The 24,472-nt window shown below is 43.7% G+C and overlaps 1 protein-coding gene across 8 annotated transcripts in view; it reads left to right on the plus strand.

Moving 5' to 3' along the window:
- tns1b (tensin 1b) overlaps window positions 1-24,472 on the plus strand; it is a 208,828-nt gene that overhangs the window by 35,671 nt on the left and 148,685 nt on the right. For all 8 annotated transcript variants that reach the window (XM_056289491.1, XM_056289488.1, XM_056289496.1 and 5 more), the window contains exon 2: window positions 6,373-6,487. In XM_056289491.1, coding sequence (XP_056145466.1) covers window positions 6,373-6,487 — 115 coding nt within the window. The remainder of the gene's footprint in view (window positions 1-6,372; window positions 6,488-24,472) is intronic.

The raw sequence follows: 24,472 nt of genomic DNA on the forward strand, positions 1-24,472 counted from the left end.
CAGTGCTCCACATATATGAGTACCATTGCTGGAGATGTCAATAATTTGAAGACAGAAGTTTCAAGATAATAACACAATATCACGAATGCTCTTTATTGAATTTGATTCTGATGGCATCGATTACTTTGTAAGTTAAGTTCTATCTTTTATTCTAAATTGTGGTTATACTTGTGTAGAAACAGTTGTACCCCAAATATAAACCTTTAACAGCCTGTATTTATTTCACATCTTGTCCCCTTTAGTCTAGTTAATGGCAGCGACAACAACATGGATCAACAATGTCAACAGGGCTTTGTCTGTCACCCAGCTTGTATGCGTCACTCCCTCCGGCTGCTTCCCTGCAGGCCTGTCTGTCTCTCTGTGGCTGCAGCCTTGTGCTTCTGCAGGTCTCCCTAAAATCAAGGTCTTGCGATGCACACGCAGTGCTGCGTGTGCATTTTGAGAACTGGGAGCACTCACTTGATTTGTGTGAAGACCCATGCATGTTTGTGATTCGAGCTTGTGTGTTTTTGCATGTCCATGTGTGTGTGTGTGTGTGTGTGTGTCTGTCCTCATGTGCACTTTTACGCGCTTGTTTGTGAGTGTGCATGCTCGCGTGCATGTGTGAGAGAATTAGTGTGACGAGGGAGATTATGTGTCCCGTCTCTCAGGGAACGGGAGTCTGTTCCCAGGAGCTGGAGCATCTTGAGTTGAGGGGGCTATGTGTACACACTGACCCCAGCTCTCGGGGGTCCCGGGTGCCTGTCTGAAACCATTTCCTTCCTTTGTGCACCGTTTGAGAGAGAGAATTGGGGAGGGAATGTGAAGGACCGAGGGCGTTTGTGTGGTTTTGCAACACTTTGGGCGGAAATCTATCGTAGAGGGCCGCATCTCTTGTGAGCGTACTCGCAGGATTGCCTTCAAATCCTCAACCCTTTGCTACCCCTCTGCCGAGCCCCCTCATGCCTCTCCCCTTCCCCCCCGCATGCCTCTCCCCTTCACCCCCGCATGCCTCTCCCCTTCACCCCCGCTATACCCCAAGTGTTGTTCCCTACACCTCAGTCAACCACCGAAACAATAAACAAACCATGAGAGTGTGGGGCGCATAGCTAATGATCGGAAACAATTATGCGGCAACAAACGCTATATTGGTCTGTGACGTGTATTAACATACCCTTTGGGGTTAAACGGTGGGGGCTGTGTTTTTTTGTGGAGGCGTTGGGGTGAGAGAGGGGTTAGCCCTGTTAAGGGAATCTTTGTTTGTTGTTTAGGTTTATAAAAAGGGGGGCGTGTTAGACTGCGGGCTGCTCCAGGACTCAAACCCTTAACCCATGAGGTATGCCCATTTCGGCGCCCCCGTCGTCACGTCCCAGTATTACCACAACTTGCCCGTCTTAACCCTCCCAAATAAGAGCAAATGAGGGCAAAAGAAGAGTGTAAACATATGGGTGACGTACTGACAGAGACTGCTGGAACTGGGATGACTGGACCCCCCCCCCCCCCCCCGGCTGACCCGGCTGGTGAAAAGTGAAGAGGCTGTATGTGTGTGTGTGTGTGTGTGTGTGTGTGTGTGTGTGTGTGTGTGTGTGTGTAGATGTATACTGCATGTGTGTTTGTGTAAGAAGGAAAGAGAGAGAAATAGGCATTTCCCCTTCTAGTGTTGCACTTAAGCATGCTTTTCAGGTGAAGTATGTATGTATGGATGGATGGATGGATGGATGGATGACAGGTTAATCTCACTGCCTCACTACATGTATACATGAGATTGTTGTGTTATGGGCTTATGCCCAAGCAATTTACGGTGCACAAACAGCATCAATATTTTCTTCTTATTAAATCTGTGTGAGGGCACCATTAAGATAGCAGCTGGAAGATCTGAATTTGCTGTGAACAAATCATAATGCCAATTTTTATGAAGGACCTTTTAGGAGGTCTATTGAACCTGCATTTCCAGGACAACCGTGTAAACAGATTTATGAAATTGGCCGGGCTGGTGGAGAACAACATTACTGGTCACTATGGAAACGCCGAGATTAAAATGGGACCCCTGCATTGTTAAAGTAATTTGATTTTACAACCACACCAATCTGCATGCTGTCATAACCTCGTGATTTTTTTTACCGATCATTTTTTAGTCGGGAACTTTTCACAAAATCCCACAACGACCAACGATTCACAAAACTCTTTTCAAGTTCAACCAGCCATCGGTTCATCTTCTAAATCACAAACAACAAACAGTTTTATCTGAAGGATTGTAACAAAAATCAGAATCAAAATATGTGACTTCAACATGGACAATAACTCGATCAAACTGTCAGTGAAGCCTTCTGTCAAAGCATAGTCTCTGTGGTCCCTTTGTTTTATTTTGGGGGATGTGGTCAGAGAGCACCCCCGCTGACTGCTCTGTTTAAAGCAGGCGATGCTCTTATACATCCGCCTGTGGCTTGCTGGTGTGGGCTGTGCCAACAGTGTTTTCCTCCTTTTCGTGTTGACGGCAGTTCTCAAAACAGTGAAGTGAGGGTGTTTGGGTAGCATGGCGGTCTATTTCGTTGCCTACCAACACGGGGATCGCCGGATCCAACCCCCGTGTTGCCTCCGGCTTGGTCGGGCGTCCTGACAGACACAGTTGGCCGTGTCTGTGGGTAGGAAGCTGGATGTGGTTATGTGTCCTGGTCACTGCACTAGCGCCTCCTTTGGTCAGTCGGGGCGCCTTTCTGGGGGGAAGGGTGATTTCGGGGGAATAGCGTGATCCTCCCACGTGCTACGTCCCCCTGGAGACATGTGGTAGTCTGCAGCCCTCCTCGGATCAGCAGAGGGGGTGGCGCGGTGACCAGGACGGCTTGGAAGAGTGGAGTAAGTGGCCGGTTACAACTGGGGGGAAAAAAGGGGGGGGAAATCCTAAAAAAAACAAAAACAAACAGTGAAGTGATAGGTGAGGACTAGTTTCTGTGCCGTGACAAGGTTTACACACAATCTCCATGGTGTAGTGCAGGGATAGGCAACATGGCCCAGAAAGGTCCGGTGTGGGTGCAGGTCTTTGTTCCAACCAAGGAGTTACACACCTGAGTCTACAAATCAAGGTCCTTAGCGAAGACTATTGGTTGACTAATAGAATCAGGTGTGTAACTGCTTGGTTGGAACAAAGACCTGCACCCACACCCGACCTTTCTGGACCATGTTGCCTACCCCTGGTGTAGTGGTACTTTGACTAGACTCAAATATGGACACACACACACACACACACACACACACACACACACACACACACACACAAAGACAAACATCATGAACCACATGTAGGTACCTATTACCCATATTATCCCAACACCCACCTCTACCCCCACCCCATCTCCATAATCCTTATTACCCCTAGATTCCCAACCTAGCAGGTGCTAGCCAAACTCTGGGGACGTAGATGCGCTGGATAAAGCTATGTATGGATGCCCTCCACCCCTCCCACAAATTGAACCCCCTCGCCAGCATGGCAAGTCCTAAAGAGCCTTTGGTCATTGTTTCAGCCTAACTAGATTAAGCTAATCATGTTATGCACTGGTGAGGCGAAGCCAGGAGATGGAATGAGAGTTGGCCCGTCCCGCTGTCGCCATGTGGCTGTCGGAGACAGCTTAAAAAAAAAAAAGCAGCTTCGTGTCGGCACTGACGGAAATGTTGAAACCGCTTTGGTACAACATTTCCTTAGCACCCAAACATCTATAGGAGGTTATGAAGTGTGGGCAGCTGTTAATGCTGCCTGCTGTGTAGCCTCATGGTCACCACCGCAGGTTAGAAATCACTGAACCCCATGCACATTTATGAACAAAGAAAAGTTCATTTGAGATGATTTTTGGTTAATTTGATTTTAGTTGATTAATCGAGCTGAGTTTTAGGTAGAAGTCAGTTGTGATTCCGTGCTACGCAGCACGTCGCAGTTTCAGCGAGTATTAGACCTGTGCTACCCGGACTGTGTGTGTGTATTTCATAAAGTATGTGGATCATGGGAATCGGGCAGGGGCTCTCCTTTCTACCCCGCTGACGTCCACAGCTGTAAATTCACCTTTCTGTTAACAGACATATTCAAGACGGCTGAGGGAAGATGGAAGAGACCGATGTCAGAGCAGAACAATGTGTAAAACCCAAGAAGCAGTGAGAAATAGAAAGATGCCCTGGAAAAAGAATTACGAGAGGAGAGATGGGGTGAAAAAAGATGAGGTGCAAAAACTTGGTTTTCAGATAAAAGAGATTGTAAGAAAGAGATGGGGTAGAAGAGACTCTGTGTGTGTGTGTGTGTGTGTGTCGGGGGAGCATGGCCACAGGAGCAGAGGGTGAGGCGGGGAGTGAATGCATAGTGAGTCTGGTTTATCTATCAAGTCTCAGGTCTTTTCATTGGTGGCTTCCCCTAAGCTGCTTTTCCAACACGTTGCCTTTTAGGATTGATGAAGAGGAAAAAAAAAGGGTCATTAGTGGTTAGAAGGTTACTGTGGCGTGTTGTCTGGGAATTCTCTCAGGCAGTGCATTGCTGTTTTTTTTCCCTTTCCTTCGCCATTCCCGGAGATTCTCTGCCCCTTCCCAGGCTGTAAGAAGATTTCTGTGTTAAATCCCTCCAATATGCCAACCACATGGCTACTTTGAGAGATGACCAGTATATATATATATATATATATATATATATATACACACACACACACACACACACACACACACACACACACACACACACACCATGGACAAAACATCCAAAAAAAAAATCACCGATACACAATTGAAGACTTGCGACTCATGTACATTAAATGAAGAGGTGCACATGCTTTGTAATATTTCCATTAATAATGCGAGCCTGCTTGCTCTACATGCTCTCCCCTGGCAAAAGACGTTATGTGTAATATTTGCAATCTAAAATTAACTCAAATAACTGAAACATTTTGGACTACGAGGTAAACTGGAAATGTGCATGTGTCTATGTTTACGTTCACCCAGCATACCTTGAATTGGCCGTTGCGGGTTTTTAAGAAGTGTAGCTCATCAAATGAAACTCGGCCGAAGCGTTTAGGTTTTCTCATAAAGATGAACAGAAATATGCGCTGGAAACCGGATGTTGTTTTGTCTCGATGAGTTGTGGCGTTTTATTACATATTCATTGTATTTTTTTTTTTAAGCCAAAGACTAACTCCCACATGCATGAGAACTTTATTCGATATTATTTTGCTGCAACAGCTGAATCTGTGCTGATATTTGTGGATATCTGTTCAGGCAGGAGAGATGGTATCTCTGTAGAGTATATCTGGAATCTCCGGCCGTATAAGAGCCCAGATGACACAGCTCTATAATATAGTGATCTAATTTAAAGTCTTGTTTAAATGCTTGTTTAAAGGCTTGTCTAGCTCACAGCAGTATTCAAGGGACAATTGCCTCAATGGATATATACCTGGGAGTAAGATGGGGGCCAGCTGAGCTAAGGAGCAGAGGAAATGATGTCACTTTCCCTTGTGGGCATCTATTTAGGGTCAAATGGAAACCTGATGCAGGCTTCTAGTAAAGACACTGCAGGAGACAGTCCACTGTCCTAAGTTTGACTTTGCTGTTTGTTATCTGTCTTGCTGAATGCAGAGAGGAAACAGCGACTGGGGGACAGAATATTGGGGGGAAGAATAACAGTGGTCTGCAGAGAGAAAAACAGCTTTCATTGTGATAGTCTCCAAAGCCTTGCACAACACACATGCAAGAGGGAGCATCACAGACAGAAAGACAGACAGACAGACAGAGAGCAAGAGAGAGAGAGGGAGCGAGAGAGAGGACTGGAGAAAGGGCAAGGGATAGGTGAGAGAGAGAGAGAGAGAGAGAGCGAGAGAGAGGGATGGGAGGGAGATAGGGGTTGTGTTCTGCTTTTTCCAGCTTTGTCCTGATCTTTCTTCCAGGAGGCCGTGTCAGCTGTCTGCTAAATCTCTAATGGAGCCCTTGCCTCTTCGTCCTGGCTTCTTGGGCAGATCTTAGATGACTGTTTTCAGAAAGTTCCCCTGGTGATTAGACGTTTGACATTCAGAGGGATCACCGAATTCATATTTTCAAATTTGCGTTAAACTTTCTGCACAAAGGGCAAAATGTAACTGTTTAACAGTTCAAGTTTAAACGTGTGTATTTGCATCACAGCATATGTTAACCATGCCACTTGTTAACGCCCTTATATTCAGCAAAGGTGAACAACGCTGTATTGAAAAAGACACGAGGAGTAAATACCAGTTCATTTTGTGACTGTCCAGGAAGCAAAAAAAAAAAGCTTCCGTAAAGGCAAAATTGTTTCTTACCACCTGGACTCATTGATATCTGATCGGGTCGTGTCATTTTAACACTAACATTCCTTCTCTTTTGTGTTTTTTTTCCCACCCCTCTCCTCCCTTCCAGCCAGAGGAGCTGGAGGCTCTCCATTCCCATACCTTCCGGGTGAAGACGTTCAAGAAGGCAAAGCACTGTGGTGTTTGCAAACAGAGTGTCATCCAGGAGGGACTCATCTGCCGAGGTCAGTCAACTGCCCCACAGCCCTGATCCCACATAAGCTCATCTAACCCCATGTCAGGTTTGGGGAAGTTAGTTTCTAAATGCAATCTGTCTCAGATTACTGGTGGCCTACACAAAAACAGAACCAGTCATGTTATCTTTATAAATACCAGGTAATCTGCTTACTATAGTGCCTTAAAGCTTCACCCTTAAATTAGTACTTCAAACAAGGGGTTGCCCTACCTGGGGTGCTTACAAGGGCCTGGAGAACCTTTTGAGAGAATATGAGACCTGACAGACTTTTAGGAAACAACGAAGAAACATTTGGCACCTGAAGAAGCAGATTTCATGAAAATTGCAATTTCCACCGGTTCTTGTTTGATTAGATGTGTCAAAGACACCCTGAGGTAAAAAAATGTGGAGAAGGACTGGTCTGACCCACTATGGAGATGGACCGAATATCCAAACCGGCGTCAATCAGCAGTCTAAATGGAGGGGGGTCATCTGAGGTCACCCAGGGTCATCTTTGTGTCAGGGTGCGGTCAATCAAATGATGGAGTAGGTTAAAAAGAGCCCCAGCAGGAAGGCTAAGGGTTAACAGCTTTTCAATTACCTTAATGGTATTTGCCGACGAGGCATTGAATTTGCTTGGTCTTTGATTGGTTTGAAATGTTGAGATGAATTTGGTCTTAACATGTGATTCAGTGAGTTATAGACTTTAGCTAATGTCCTTCACATTTGATGTGTTTTATAGGTAGGTATAGGGCAACATCTTGAGAGCTGAAGGGATTGTATCTGTTCCAGGGCTGTTTGTTGTTTGGTTTGAGTCGCCACCTTCTTGTGCCTGTTAAAGAATTCCTATTCCAGCGTGGTTGCTCTGCTAGAATCTCAGATTTGCTGGTCAGACCCGGGTCCCACTAGTCACACTAAACCTGGATCAAATAGTATAAGCAAACACCATTTTAACAGTTTTTTTGTGTTCCACTTAGATGCCAGATCAGCGGGGTTTGCCACACCATGCCAGCAGATTAAGACAACATTTTTGTGTCTGACCGCCTTACTTTGGCACTATGCTGTGTGTATACTTCTGGTATGGTCATCCTATGTGGTGCTCCAAGTAGCTTAAAACAAAACAAACGCCCCATAATATTTGATCCAGGCTTATTCGACAGAACATAAAGTAGTGGAAATGCCTGTTTTCTGACTGATAATGTCAAATGAATCCATGTGAAAATGGCTGGATGTTTGGCTTGGCAGCTGTGGGGGGAACATTTGGCTTGTCACTTCCTCCACCTGACACAGCATGGCTGTATCCTTCATGGGCACCACTTGGAAAAACACAACCGTATCCTCTAGATGTTGGCATTCTTTCAGACGCCATGGAGTAGTGTGAATAACAGACTTTTTGTTTTGTCACGTACTTTGTACACGTGTGATGATTGAAGGAAAGCAGCCATTTTGAGATAAAACCTGTTTCTTTTCCGCAAACCACAATTCAATTATTACAGGATGTTATGACGTCCAAAACCAGTTTAGTAGACAAAGGTAGGACTTTTCGTCTGGCACTGAAATGTAATTTTGGGTTGGTCTTGCAGAATATTTCCAGACTTATTTAATAGGGCCAATATGAAAATTGGTGAGGTTGACTGAGAAAGGGCTGAAATCAGTATAGTGTTTCCAGTGCCAGCTATAGCGCCGCTGCTAAACGTGTGGCTCCTTGACATAAGTGGATAATAGCAATACGGACCTCACACTAATTTTCATGAACATGATTTTACTAAGGATACCGATACCAGCACTTGTAAGACATTGGAGTTTTTAAGATTTTTGTCACAGATTTTATATATATATATATATATATATATACACACACACACACACACACTAGTGCATAAGGCTTCTTATATCAGCTTTATTTTCTTGTGAGCACTTTTGCGTTTTACTTGTGCCGTCGTTTTTATGAAGCAACACAACAGATAGAGATACAGGCCTCCCAGGGATGTGGGCTCGTGACTGGAATATTTCCTGTTTACATCCCCTAAAACTGTCTGGGGGAGAAAAAAAAGTTGGAAGTTGTATTGGGAAAGAGAAGGTAAAATGCTCGTTATTCTGAGAGCAACTGCTGCTAAGATAGATAGATAGATAGATAGATAGATAGATAGATAGATAGATAGATAGATAGAACCTAGAGCAAGAAACATAATACACCAAGTACCCCAGTGGGTCAATCGGTCAGTTGGAGTCGGCGATCAATTACTGGCTCCGTCCACCTTTCCTGGGTAAATAAAGATGAAAATCGAAATACTTTTGCCTAACGCACAGCCAACACAAGCTCCGTGTCCTCTGTGAATTGGCTGGAGATGTATCAGATGTTCAGATGCTAGGTTATACTAATGTCAAATAACAAAAAGTGTGTATCGTTGTTTGACTTCAGTCGGGCTCGGTACAGAACAGTGACCCTACCTCACAGGCTCTGATTGCTATGTCAGAAGGGTTTATTGTGACTCCTGGTGTCTATATTGATTAATTTTACATTGCACGTTTACAGCACGCATGCACTCTACGCCTGCATTTTGTCAGTTTAGACGTTGCTGGCAGTTAGTGGTTATTCATTAGTCCCCGGGACACCCTTACTGACGTCTTACATTGAAGCACAGTAGATTCCAGGCACAAGTCTGGATCTGAGAAACACTCTGCTTACGCTTACAGAGGAATTGCTTGTTGCAAAGAAAGAAAACGGCCATGGAGAAACAGTTACTAACAGTATAATCAACTGCTTTCTTCCTTTAAAGATATTGACATTTGACTCAGTTTAATCTATTGTGATTTAGAAATGATTTATGAATGTTGGGTAACATATTCCCCTCAAATGAATGTGCAGAGATTTTGGAAGCAACACTGGGAATAACAGTCTGGTAGATATTTCAGTATAGTTCCCATGCATGACACAGGCCTGCCACTGTCTGTCTTATTTGGATAGAAATATCGTCTCTCCGGTCTCTCGAAGAGGAGCACGTAAGGAATACTCATGAAATGACACAAAAACACCGGCAAGTGTCATCTCCAAGGACCCCCATTTATGGGGAATAAAGCTCAATGACAAAGGTGTGTCAAACTAGATTCTCATTTGATTTCACTTTAATCATATCTCGTTCCTTCTTTAATATGTGGATCGAGTCGTTTGGAAGGGCAAGGTGCGAGTACGTGCGCCTGTGACTGCAGCTGATTTACGAGGGGAATCGGTGGTCCCGGGGGGAGAAGTCGGCGAACAAAAGATTCCTACTCAGACAGCAGACAGCAACTCCTCTGTCTGTGTGACTCCCGTCTTGCTCTGCATTTATTAGCCTGTTTGCTTCTGCCTACTTTTTCCCTTTGCCTCTCTCTCTTTTTGAGATTCCCGCAGTACCAACATCAGTCTGTTTCATTTGCACATGAGGATTTTGTCTCGGTGGATTGTCACTTGGAATATGTAGAGTGTAAAATGACATGTAAAAAAAGAATTAAGTTAAATGGGCAGAGAAAGCTGATATGTTGAGGGCCCAACGGGTGTTTACGGTATAGTATGAAGAAAGGAAAACTAATGTTTCCAGAAAAATAAAAGTCTCATTCACATGCAAAAAAAAAAAAGAAGAAGAAAAGTGCATACAGCCAAGGACAACCGGCATCAAGATGTGCAAGGCTCATAGCCACACTGCCCTGACAATAGACACAAATGCAGCCTCAGAATATTCATATACAATATAATAAGCAGCGTGAGCGATCAGGTAAACACAGAGAAGGAAAATAAAGATGAAGGGGGACTTCATTTTAACGGGAGACACATGTTTGTCACAGCAGATGTGCACTTGGGCCAAAAACAGAGCTGAAAGCGTGCCAAGCTCACTGGCGTGTTCATTGTCCGCTATTTCTTATTGTTACACGAGCAGCTCCATGACTCATTCGTTGGACCCTTCCTCCTGCTGGCCATGACTGTGTTGACAAACACACACCAGTCACATGGTCCCCTAATGACATACAGGCGTGCACTTCCTCTTCCCTCAGCAGTTGTGAGGAGACGAGGCGCTGGATGCCGTGATAATAAAACGGCGACGCAGGCGGTCCGGTGTTTTCCAGTAAAGAGCCTCAGTTGAAGGGTTCAAGAATATTTTTGGAGGACCGGCCATGACCACAAGAACAGGCTTTCGCTGTACGTGTAGTCTGTGTTGTGATTGTTGTCAATTTACAGCCACTGCTTATACAGACTATAATAAAGTACAGTAAAGGCCTTAAAAAGTCAAGTATCACAAGCAGCAGTTTCAGAATCAGAATCAGAAACACTTGTCATTTCATGTCATGCACTTGGGCACATGAAATGAAATGAATAATCGTTTCCTCAAGTCCACAGCAGTGCAACACAAAGACAATAACACACCCACAAACCGCAAGAACTACAAGAACACATACACTACCGTTCAAAAGTTTGGGGTCACATTGAAATGTCCATATTTTTGAAGGAAAAGCACTGTACTTTTCAATGAAGATAACTTTAAACTAGTCTTAACTTTAAAGAAATACACTCTATACATTGCTAATGTGGTAAATGACTATTCTAGCTGCAAATGTCTGGTTTTTGGTGCAATATCTACATAGGTGTATAGAGGCCCATTTCAAGCAACTATCACTCCAGTGTTCTAATGGTACAATGTGTTTGCTCATTGGCTCAGAAGGCTAATTGATGATTAGAAAACCCTTGTGCAATCATGTTCACACATCTGAAAACAGTTAAGCTCGTTACAGAAGCTACAAAACTGACCTTCCTTTGAGCAGATTGAGTTTCTGGAGCATCACATTTGTGGGGTCAATTAAACGCTCAAAATGGCCAGAAAAAGAGAACTTTCATCTGAAACTCGACAGTCTATTCTTGTTCTTAGAAATGAAGGCTATTCCATGCGAGAAATTGCTAAGAAATTGAAGATTTCCTACACCGGTGTGTACTACTCCCTTCAGAGGACAGCACAAACAGGCTCTAACCAGAGTAGAAAAAGAAGTGGGAGGCCGCGTTGCACAACTGAGCAAGAAGATAAGTACATTACAGTCTCGAGTTTGAGAAACGGACGCCTCACAGGTCCCCAACTGGCATCTTCATTAAATAGTACCCGCAAAACACCAGTGTCAACATCCACAGTGAAGAGGCGGCTGCGGGATTCTGGGCTTCAGGGCAGAGTGGCAAAGAAAAAGCCATATCTGAGACTGACCAATAAAAGAAAAAGATTAAGATGGGCAAAAGAACACAGACATTGGACAGAGGAAGACTGGAAAAAAGTGTTGTGGACGGATGAATCCAAGTTTGAGGTGTTTGGATCACAAAGAAGAACGTTTGTGAGACGCAGAACAAATGAAAAGATGCTGGAAGAATGCCTGACGCCATCTGTTAAGCATGGTGGAGGTAATGTGATGGTCTGGGGTTGCTTTGGTGCTGGTAAGGTGGGAGATTTGTACAGGGTAAAAGGGATTCTGAATAAGGAAGGCTATCACTCCATTTTGCAACGCCATGCCATACCCAGTGGACAGCGCTTGATTGGAGCCAATTTCATCCTACAACAGGACAATGACCCTAAACACAGCTCCAAATTGTGCAAGAACTATTTAGAGCAGAAGCAGGCAGCTGGTATTCTATCGGTAATGGAGTGGCCAGCGCAGTCACCAGATCTGAACCCCATTGAGCTGTTGTGGGAGCAGCTTGACCGTATGGTACGCAAGAAGTGCCCATCCAACCAATCCAACTTGTGGGAGCTGCTTCTGGAAGCGTGGGGTGCAATTTCTCCAGATTACCTCAACAAATTAACAGCTAGAATGCCAAAGGTCTGCAATGCTGTAATTGCTGCAAATGGAGGATTCTTTGACGAAAGCAAAGTTTGATGTAAAAAAAATCTTATACAAAAAAAAAATCTTATCAAATACAAATCATTATTTCTAACCTTGTCAATGTCTTGACTCTATTTTCTATTCATTTCACAACATATGGTGGTGAATAAGTGTGACTTTTCATGGAAAACACAAAATTGTTTGGGTGACCCCAAACTTTTGAACGGTAGTGTATATCCAAACTAACACGTATATCTAAACTAAACAAAAACAAAATCACTGTCCAGGAGAACGAACACCAGCCAGGATGGCTGTCAGAACGGTCGGTCTGGCTGGGCTAGCAGTTAGCTTAGCCTGCCCCACTTCCGCGTGCTGTCAGACTGCCCTCGGTGTTTCCTCTCCGGGCGCAGCTCCAGTTAGTGGTGCAGTCCCTGGGCCCACCGGATGTAGCAGATCAAGCTTCCCCCCAGTCGATCCAATGCTAGCTCTCCCAGCCATCAAACGAAGATACACTTAGACATAGACATGGACACTGCATGGACGGTAATGGGTGAGGCCGCCGCAAATGTGAATTTGCGTCGCCATCTTCCCATACTGGAAGCAGAACCGGTGTGGGACGCATGTTTGATCAACATGCGTCAAAACGTTGTTTTTATGACGGTTTATTCATCTCTGAATCTAGACCACAGATGACTAACAAGTTGACCGTTTCAGTGGTTGAAAACAATAGAAAGTAAACCAAGGACTTGCAGTCATTTTTCCCAGGTTCACTGCACTGCTCTCCGCCTTTACAAGAAAGCCAACAAACCTGTCGTACTTTGAGAGGACACTGGAGAATCAAAGCAGTGTACCGCCAAACACATTTAAAAGGATTGTTTTGGAATAGTTACCTGCAAAAGACCCCAGCACTGCTGCACTGGGCGGACTACTTTGTCCTTGATCTGAAGAGATCCAGACCTGGTGTCTACAAACCAGGAATCCACTATAAACACTCATCTCCAAAATTCTACTTTACATTACAATAGCAGGCCTGTGTGGGACAGTGTGTGCACATACGGGTGTGTGACTGTCTGTAGTTTGTGTCTATGCATGTGTGTCTTCATGTGTGCCTGAAGGCTATCATAGCTCTGATCCTGACTGCTGAGCTCATACTACTGCTATGCCTCAAATGCTAGTGAGGGTATCAAACACACACACACGGTTTCATTAGTTCTTCACTTCCCCACATTGATTTTAGAGAGGCCCTATTAGTTAGTACAAACAATGGGTGTTACTGTATAAAAATAGCCCGTGCTGTGCTTTCATTTAATTGTCAGGCACTCTGTAATGTTTACCTTATTCAGTCCGAAAATCCAGTCTCCAGTCAACTTCGACTCTTTGGTAATGGTAGAGGTCTTTTTTTTTTAATCCATTACATTTTCAGTTACTGACGCACACATTTACATATAGACACATCAACAGCAAGAGGATTATATTAACATTGTTATTCTCTCTCTTTTGTCCCTCACTCTCTCTCTCTCTCACCCCCTCTCTCTCTCAGACACACACACACGAACTTGCACACACACACAATTTTACAAAATGCAGATACACGCAGGGTCTGATACCCTCTTACCTTCAGTAATGTATTGCCATTTTGTGTCGGTACCACTCCCTGCTGCCTTAGGAGAAGTCATTAGTCTAATGAATGGGGCAGATGGATGAAGATGACTCTTGGTCTTCTGTGGATGATGGATTGGCGCTGTCCGCCCAGTCTAATACCATTATATTAATTTGTTCTCCACAAATTCTGACCAGGGACAGACTCTATTAATGCTGCGTTCAAGTAAATTGTAAACCAAGATATGGGACGGATGTCATATTTACGGGGAGGTCTGGAATTTCATGTGTTTTTGAGATGCCTCTCTGCCATCTGTTGGATTTTCCTAAACATTGCAAGTGAAGTGAGGTCAAATATTTTGAGTATTGAAACGCTCATAATTTAATAAGGATTTATTGTTAACAAACGCACACAACATGCGTTGGTTTTGCTAGAATTAACTTTCATTCCTGCAGGCTACAACAGAAGACCTGGAATTATTTTTAACTTTATGAATCAAAACATGATATTGTGGTTTTAATTGGACATACCATATATATTTTCTGGCACACTTGGGCCAGATTATTTTTCAACAGCCAATTCCATTGTTTTTATTCTAAAATCAATTTATAGTTTTAACCATCTTGAGAGATGAACATAATGAATATTGTCTGTGGTGTTTTTTTTGTGTGTCAACACATTTAGTACGAATATCTACTTTAGTGTTTCAAATGCAAAGATGTGCTAGTGCATATTTTGGCTGCATATAAAATGAATACAGCTTTAGCAGTTTGGGTAGTCCAACCTTGGTGGGTCATCCCGGGTCGTCCTCTGTGTGGAGTTTGCATGTTCTCCCTGTGTCTGTGTGAGTTTCCTCCCGGGGCTCCGGTTTCCTCCCACAGTCCAAAGACATGTAGGTCAGGTGAATCAGCCGTACTAAATTGTCCCTAGGTGTGTGTGTGTGTGTGTGTGTGTGTGTGTGTGTGTGTGTGTGTGTGTGTGTGTGTGTGTGTGTGTGTGTGTGTGTGTGTGTGTGTGTGTGTGTGTGGACCCTGTGATGGCCTGGCGGCCTTTCCAGGGTGTCTCCCTACCTGCTGTCCAATGACTGCTGGAATAGGCTCCAGCATCCCCGCGACCCTGAGAGAAGGATAAGCGATTCAGATAATGGATGGATGACTGTCAATTCATGCTACTGATTTTTGCCTCGCGGTTGATCTGTGATTGATACTGTTTATAATGTTGTGACCACGTTATTGATCAGAACATTTCATCTTTGATTGCTGAGAGTGCTGTTTTTGTTTTTGTTTTTTTTAATAGGTAGCACCTGAAAATGTAACTTCTCAAGACTGTGAAAAAACAATGGTTCCAGATTGATAACTATGAATTTTAGAAACATATCAAATCAGTTTTTTTGTTAATGTTTTCTTTCATTACCTGGGACCATGAAACTTATGCCACACATCAAGTATTCCCTAACGTCTTATGAACCTTGACTCAAACGAGTGAGTATGCACAACACGGGACAGCAACAAAATACAGGGAGCCAGAAATAAATTCTCCATAGCCGCAGAATCCAAGCGCGTTCCCTGCGTTGCTTTTTATAACCACCAGGTGGCAGCAGAACACTTCCCCTTCAAAATGGGAAAACACCTGACTCGTTCAGCCCCGCAGTCCGTTACCTCTGATGACTGGTAGCTTTGAATTCACACATTAACACTCTCCACGCAGTTAAGTCGGTGCAGATGGTCATGTTGATTTTTTATCGCTAATATGAGACAAATAGTGAAAAATTATCCTGCTTTGACCGTGTCCGTATTTGCATTTCAACGTGCTGTGTTTTTGCGGTAGTCCAGACTGAAGAACATGTCACGGGAAACAGCTGTTTAAACCAAAGGAGTCCTGACTGAGGGTCATTATGATACAAAACAAAACACACATGCGAAGACAAATAAACAGTAGCTATGTTTTAGACGAATATCCCACAAACCCTGCAGAGAAAACAGATTTTTGCACAGGCAAACACCCAGGACGCCAGGAGGACTCCCACTCAGGATATTGGCCCGTTCTGCTCCAAATTGTTTTACATGAATCTCCCAAGGCAACAATGCCTTGTGCAGTCATCTCTTACCAGCTGAATGAAGGTGTGGTTTTTAGCTGCAATTCCCATCAAGCTCAAGAGCTTTGGCTGGAGAAAAGGAAGAGGCAGAATGATGAAAATCCTCAATGAGGAGTCAGAGGGTGGATTCTGACTGAGTGCTAGTCTCTCAGAGTGTATAAAGTGTACTACGCCTTGAAACCGGACCAGACACACAAAAACAGCATCCGTGAACGATGGAGGAACAGTCATTGCATGTATAATGGAAGTTTGCACAGACACGTGCACATACACGAAACTATATCCTGCTAAAATATTATTCCTTGTATTGAGTTAATATTGCGCTTGCATTACATATATATATATATATATATATATATATATATATATATATATATATATATATATACAGGAAACTATTATGTTGCTGTTGTGTGATGTGGTATTTGATTACGTATCAGTTGCCTCTTGCCTGTTTTATAACCACAGAGAGGCTAAAGACTAATTTGCACAGATGAATATATTTCTATTCTATTTTTTTTGACCCACTATTTCTATTCAATTATTGCCAAACTCGTTCTTACAAATGTTGACAGCGGGGGAGTGCTAAGTTTCTCGCAGGCTTGGCTTATAAGATGCATTTAACTTGTGCTGACATATGTTACTTGCAGGAAAAGCCTTCTAACTGTCCATTTGTGTGGCTGGTTGCAGTCAGCATGGTTACAGTCCTGACAACACCACAAAACACCACAATCTCCAAATAATGGCGGTTGTCCTGTCAAGAGTGGCTCACAGAGTGGACTAACTTACCAGTCACATCTGAAATATGCTGGCATTATAGTCTGGTCGCTTCCCATAATTTCACACCCTCCTGAGCAGCTGGAGGTTAACAGTCCCCCGTCAAGGACTCGCAGTTTGTTTCGAACACCGGAGACTACGGTTTTAAATTTATTAAGGTGGTGTTTTTATGCCTTACTGAGCTAGGTTTGCCGTCTGTGTACTTAGAAAGTGTATGGGAAATGTATGCAAAAAAAAAAAGCATAAATGCAGCACAGTGTGGGTCTTCAACTTGTTATAATGACTTGTTTTCATCTAGCCAAGCAAAATGAAAAAGAAAACAGCTTTCTATTTCATACATTCAGATACCTGCATGTGAAAGGGAATATAGCACAATTGAGTTGTTTAGATATTTCTGTTGTGTTTAAAAAATACATCATCATTTCTAGAGAGAAACATTATTGTAAGTGATGACTGGAGTGCTGTTGTGTGCGTCTGTGCAAATAACCGAAGTGTACTCAGTCTTGCCTACAAATTGCATTGTGTGTGAGCATGTGTGTTTTTGTGCACGTGCAAGAGAGAGCAAGCGCAAGAAAAGGGAGGGGGAGAGAGAGCAAAGCAAGAGAGTTAAGAGGAGGGAAAGGAGAGAGTCAGACAGAAGGAGAGAGGGGGAAAAAAGAGAAGGGAGGGTTTGAGGAAACGGTCCAGCCCTGCCCTTTGATTGTGTTCTCTGTTGTAAGGGGGTTCAGCCCTTCCTTGTGGGACTACAGGCTCATTCCAGTGAGGACCGGGGGAAGGAAACAGGCCCCAGCCTCAATCAGTAACCCCCCCCCCCCACACACACACACACCCTCCCCTCCCTCGTTTTTCCTAACCCTTCCTCCTCATCCTATCGAATAGCATTCCTCAAAAACCAGTCAGATAGCAGCTATCGGTCCTCCCTCCATATCATCTCCTTGCTTTGACATAACTCCCCTGTCTGCCGTCCTCTCCTTACCAACACATACTACACTCACCATGCCCCTCCTTAACCAATTCCACTACGATATATATGGTCATTATTCTCTCCTCTTTTCGTCTTTGGCATCTCCTTTCCTGCACTCACCTTCCCACTCCTCATCAGCCCAGCACCCCCCCCCCATTCCCCCCTTTCCCCCGTCCGTCACACTTCCTCTTCCCCCAGCTGTTGTGAGGAGACGAGGCGCTGGATGCCGTGATAATGGAACGGTGACGCAGGTGGGCCGGTGTTTTCCAGTAAAGAGCCTCGGTTGAAGGGTTCAAGAATATTTTTGGAGGACCGGCCATGAGCACAAGAACAGGCTTTTGCTGGACGCGAAGTCCGTGTTAAGTGGTTGTTATCAGTTTACAACCATTGCTAATACAGACGATACTAAAGTACATTAAAGGCCTTAAAAAGTCAAGTACCGTAAGCAGCAGTTTGATCACCGTGCTTCGAAACCCAAGATTTTATCACGGATTATTTGTCTCTGAATCTAGACCACAGATGACTAACAAGTTGACCGTTTCAGTGGTTGAAAGTAAACCAAGGACTTGGAGTCATTTTTCCCAGCTTCACTGCACTGCTCTCCGCCTTTGCAAGAAACCCAACAAACCTGTCGTACTTTGTGAGGACACTGGAGAATCAAAGCAGTGCACCTCCAAACAACTTTAAAAGGATTGTTTTGGAATAGTTACCTGCAAAAGGCCCCAGCACTGCTGCACTGGGCGGACTACTTTGTCCTGGATCTGAAGAGATCCAGACCTGGTGTCCACGAGACCAGGGATCCACTATAAACTCTCATCTTCAACGTTCCACTGTAAATTACAATAGCAGGCCTGTGTGGGACTGTGTGCACATACAGGTGTGTGTGTGTGTACGGTGTCTTCATGTGTGTTTTCATGTGTGTGTGAAGGCTATCATAGCTCTGATCCTGGCTATTGAGCTCATACTACTGCTATGCCTCAAATGCTAGTGAGGGTATCTCTCACACACACACACACACACACAAACACGAGAGAGGGAGAGAGAGAGAGAGAGAGAGAGAGAGTCAGGAACAGAGCTCTACTGTTTATACTCCAGAGCCCTAACTTCCTAACAAGGTAAAGCCTAACCCTAGCTGGGCTTGGCGCTTTCACACCCAATATGGAAGTCGTCCTCCTTCCAATGTGCCTCGGGGAGAGTTGTTTACTTGGGGACTCACGTGCCGGGAATGGCACTGGACAATGTCTTGACGGAGAAGCACGTGGTTCATGGTTATTTCGCGAGAGCTCAGTGCTTTTTTTTTTTTTTTTTTTTTAGATCGATGACCATAAGTGTATGAGTGAGTCACTTGTGTGTTACCACATTTTTTTGAAAGGGTTTGTGTGTTTTTAGCATATGGAGTGAATGTGTAACTTCTTTCCCTCCATCCTTGAGGACTAGGCGCAGCTTATCAAAGCTTCGCCGACTCATTAGCTGACTTTATAGTTATCCTACTTTTGCTTTGTGTAAACAGCGTCAGAATCTCTTTTATTGGCAAACACAATATAGCGCATTGGAATTGGACACGCCAGAATTTGTGGCGGTGGTATTCATGAGAGGTATACTGACAAATGATTTCAAGGGACAGACACACAAGGACATCAGAACCTCGCGTACAGTGCGACGAGACATATTCTGGATAGCAGACTACAACATATTGCTCTAATTACAGTATACACTGTACATTCAAGATTCAAAAATAGGGTTGCACTATAAAAGTTGGAGGCATTTTCATCTGAAATGTGACACAGTTGCCCAGGCACAGAGTACACTCTTCCACATGATGTAATGTTTTCATCTTGTGGTTGATGTTTTATAGACCATGTCTCATAGTGCAATGGATCCATGCCTTAGTCCCTCATGTAGTATAAGGGAACTCCACTCGAACTGACCCTGGGAACCGTACTCTTCATGGGACCGTTACGCCGGTTGGATTTCATGGTGCCACCCATATTTGAAGGCCTTTAATTAAGAAGTCAAACTGACACTCAAATGTTACCCCCCAAGTGCAAATATAGTCCCGCGAGTGCCTAAATAGAAACTAAATATACCATGAAGTAATTACACTTCTGCCTCTACATTTAAAAAGGAAGCTTCTCACTTTCTCTGGTCTCCACACCTAGACTCAGTTTAACCGCTACATTTTGTGGTTTTTTTTTTTTTTTTGGTGAATTTGAATTTCTCTTATTTTTGGCGGGGCAAGCCCTACAACCACGAATGTCCGTCCGTGATCAAGTTCTGTCTGTGATCATGTGAATGAGTGATCATATTAGAGTGACAGTTTCCCTATGGTTGGTGCTAGAGCGGATCCATAAATCAGTTGTTCTCGACCTTTTTGAGTCGCAAACCCCCCCAGAATAATCAGGTTGGTGTTCCCTCCCGCCCCATAGCACTGGGACATTTAATTCACAACACCGTGGCCTGATGCAAACACATGATCGCTCATAAACTGTCTGCCCGAGACAGTCCAGGGATTACTGTAATGTAGCACATGAAAGCTACCAAACTCACACAGGAAGACCATTGCTTTGCCCACAGACAGAACAAATAATTCGATTTTGACTTTAATTAGTGTTTTTAGATTTATTGCAATAACGGCACCTCATGTGCACACACACTTTGGCTCTCACAGACACACTCAATTCTAAGGCCAATTATATCACTGGTACAGGCGATGTAATGTAAAGCAACATTCCCCAGCCTAAAATATGTTAGTTTATTTTTGCCACGGTGCCACAGAACTGCCGCCATGTGCTATGCATCGGAAATTGTGGTCACTCACTCATGGATGCAAATTGTGGTCACTTATGCATGAGTGCGTTCTACTAAACGTTAGTCTTTGATATATCAACTCTATACATTAACTTTGTTGTTCTGGACTACACCTGCTATTAGTCTGCTATTGCCCTTACTGTCTTTCGATTTTCTTGACAACCACAACACCAACTACATGAACTATGGTCACCGAGACCGCTGGATCCCGGGTCCTCTCAAGAAGCTGATGATTATAATGTACCCCTATTATTTGCACAGAAGCTGTTATTGCTGATGTACGTCTTCAGTTGAATCATATGACAGTACATTGAATGTGTTTGTAAAGACAATGATTTATGTTCGAGTTCTGTAATATTAAATGCCTGCAATGTTTTTTTCATACTGATTAAATTAGATTTAGATTGTTTTAATAGCCACACGACCAAGGCTGGGGGAATTTGTTTTCAGTACAGCGTGTTAAACTCTGCGGCACATGGACAACAGCAGACATGCCACATGTTATCACGAACAATACAGTCACACAATAGCAGAAACAAACATATTGCACACAACAATTAGGGGAATGGTGGTATACATGTCAGTGGTGTGTGAGGAGGGGACTATAGGGAGGAATTCAGAGTCCTTATAGCTAAGGGAAAAAACTGTTTGTGAAGTGTTTAGTCTTAGTGGACAGTGACCTGTAGCGCCTCCTTGAGGGAAGGAGCTGAAAGGTAATAAGCAGGGTGGGAGGGGTCGGAGAGGATTTTTTTTTTTTGCTCGTTTTACGGTCCGGTGAGTATGTAGATATTAAATTGAGGGGAGTGGGTTTTCTATGATTTTGGATGCCTTGTTGACAATCCACTGCAGTTTTTTCTGTGCTTGACTGGTCATGCCGCCGTACCATACTGTAATAGAAGATATTATGATGGACTCGATAATGGCTGAGTAAAACAGAACGAGAAGTTGATGTTTGATCCAGTATTTGTTTTTTAACATTTTCCCCCTTTTTCCTCCAATTGTATCCGGCCAATTACCCCACTCTTCCGAGCCATCCTGGTCACTGCTCCACCCCTTCTGCTGATCCAGGGAGGGCTGAAGACTACCACATGCTTCCTCTGATACATGTGGAGTCGCCAGCCGCCGCTTTTCACCTGACAGTGAGGAGTTTTGGCAGGGGGACGTAGTGCGTGGGAGGATCACATTATTCCCCTCAGTTCCCCCTCCCCCCTGAACAGGTGCCCTGACCAACCAGAGGAGGTGCTAGTGCAGCGACCAGGACACATACCCACATCCACTTTCTCACCCGCAGACACAGCCAATTGTGTCTGTAGGGACGCCGACCAAACCGAAGGTAACATGGGGATTCGAACTAGCAATCCCCGTGTTGGGAGGCAACAGAATAGACCGCCATGCTATCCAGACTCCCCCGATCCAGTATTTTTTAAGCTGCCTAAGAAAGTAGTCATTGTTGAGCTTTTTCAATGATGTGTTCAGTGTTAATTTTCCACTTCAGGGTATTGCTGATGCATGTTCCAAAGAATTTAAAAGAGTCGGTGGTGGTGATGGGGTCTCTGTTAATTTGTGTGGGTGTTTTGGGATTTAGCATACATCGGAAGTCAAAAATTAGTTCTTGGGTTTTGGCTGTATTAAGCAAAAGATCATTTGTGCACCAAAATACAGTTTGGTCTACTTAAGTGCAATACTGGGTTTCATCATTGTTGGACATGAGACCTACAATGGTTGTGTCATCTGTGCATTTTATTATTTTCACAGAACTGTCCGTGGATGTAAAGTGGGAGGTGTAAAGTGAGATGAGCCAGGGGAAGAGAACATAGCTTTGAGGAGCACCTGTACTGAGGGTAAGAGGGTGTGAGGTTAGGTTATTAACCTTCACCCTCTGTGGCCTGTTCCACAGGAAGGTCCGAACCCAGTAGCATAAGGCTTGGTCAATATTCATATCCAAGACTATGGTAAATAGTTTGAGTGGGTTGATGGAGTTGAAGGCAGAACTAAAGTCTATGAACAGGATGCTTGTGAAGGTGTTTGGTGATTCCAGGTGTTACAGGGTGTGGTGGATTGCTATGCTAACTGCATCTTCAACAGACTGTTGGCTTGATAGGCAAATTGATATTGGTCCATCATTGGGGAGGTGCAAGATTTCAAGTATGACAGAATGATATGCTCAAATACTTTCATGGCCACAGCTGTTAGGGCAACTGGTCTGAAGTCATTGAGGCAGGTCATCTCTGAGGACTTTGACACAGGATTGATGGTGATCCTGATATGAAAAATTATTATTATTATCTACTAAACATATAGACGTTTAGTACTGTATTGCTCTTTCAAAGAACTCTTGAAGTATCCTGAGGGCCAGCACAGAGCGCACTGCCTTTTATATTGTGACGGCACAGCAATTCAAGAGACGGTACACCTATTTTTCGCATCAAGTGCACCGTGGGTCTATCTCACGATGCACTTCCTGACCCTCAGGTTGAGAATAGATGACATACACATATATAGAACTGATGATTGCTTATGGCATGAAACAGGCTTGTACTGTCTCATAAAGAATTTACTTGACTCACTGGATTATTTTGCTCATTTGTTGAGCACTTTCCCTACCATTGAGTGTTTCATTAAACAAAGTTATATGGTTACACTTTATTTTAGGGAGTCGGAGGGGGTCGGAAATTACCTAGTAAGTTCCTAGTAATAAGGTGGTTATTATCACGTAATTTCTTAGAAATAAGGTTGAAATTACCTTGTAATTTGGGTTAGGGTTAGGGTTAGTTTAAGATTAGGGTTAGCTGTAAAATTACCTGTAAAAACTACCACCTTAGTACTAGGAAATTACAAGGTAATATCAACCTTATTTCTAAGAAATTACGTGATAATTACCACCTAATTACTAGGTAATTTCCGACCCCCTAAAATAAAGTGATTATATACACACACACACACACACACACACACACATACACACACATATATTCCTGACAACTAACTACTCACCTCAATCAAACGCTCAGTGTCATCAGTTGCCTGACAGTCATAACTTGTTTGGTAACATGGACAAAGTCAAAGCAGTCATATGGAAGGGAAAGAGAAGCAATGGCACTGCTGCAGCGGTGTGTGCAAACAGAAAAATGAAGCAACAAAAGGGAGATGTGGAAGATGCAGTCGAGAACACAGTGATCTAGAGCAATGTCAAGCCAAAGGTAAAAAAATGCAACAAATACAAAAAGATAGGGCACTTCACTGTTGTGTGTTAAACTAAAAGTCTGAGGGAGATAACAGAAAATGATTGTAACAGAAAGTGAGGAAGAGTTGGTCTTCTTGGGATCAGTCACCTAGAATGGGACAAGCGTGGATGCAGTCATAACTGAGGATGAGCCACTATGGCACACCACACTGAATATCGCCAAATATCCAAGTTACTTTTAAAATAGACTCAGAGGCTGATAGATACATTAGTGATGTCAGAAGCTACATTTGATAGCCTAGATAAAAAGCCTTATTTCAAACAATCGAAACCAGCTCTCCAAAACCCAGGCGGCACTGTGGCCATTAGAGGGCAGTTCTTGGCCAAGATCAAAGCTGAAGTCCAGTACAAGCTGTGTGATTCTTATTTTAGAATAATTGCCATCAAGTCAAGAGCAGAAAACCTACTCAGCCGAATTGTAACCACCAAGCTAGGTCTGATCACGCGACTGGATGAAGTGAGTATATTTTGTGATATAGGCACATTAAAGGGAGATCCTGTAACGACTGTGCTTAAAAAGGGAGCTAAACCCTACAGTGTAGCCATCCCATGATGTGTCCCTGTTCCTCCAAAGGTGGAGGCTGAGCTGAAAAGAATAGAGTCCATGGGGATTAATTATTGAGAGAATCACAAAGCCAACACATTGGTGTGTGCCTATAGTTATCAAAAGAAACA

The sequence above is a fragment of the Lampris incognitus genome, chromosome 11, assembly GCF_029633865.1.
Source record: "Lampris incognitus isolate fLamInc1 chromosome 11, fLamInc1.hap2, whole genome shotgun sequence".
NCBI lineage: Eukaryota > Metazoa > Chordata > Actinopteri > Lampriformes > Lampridae > Lampris > Lampris incognitus.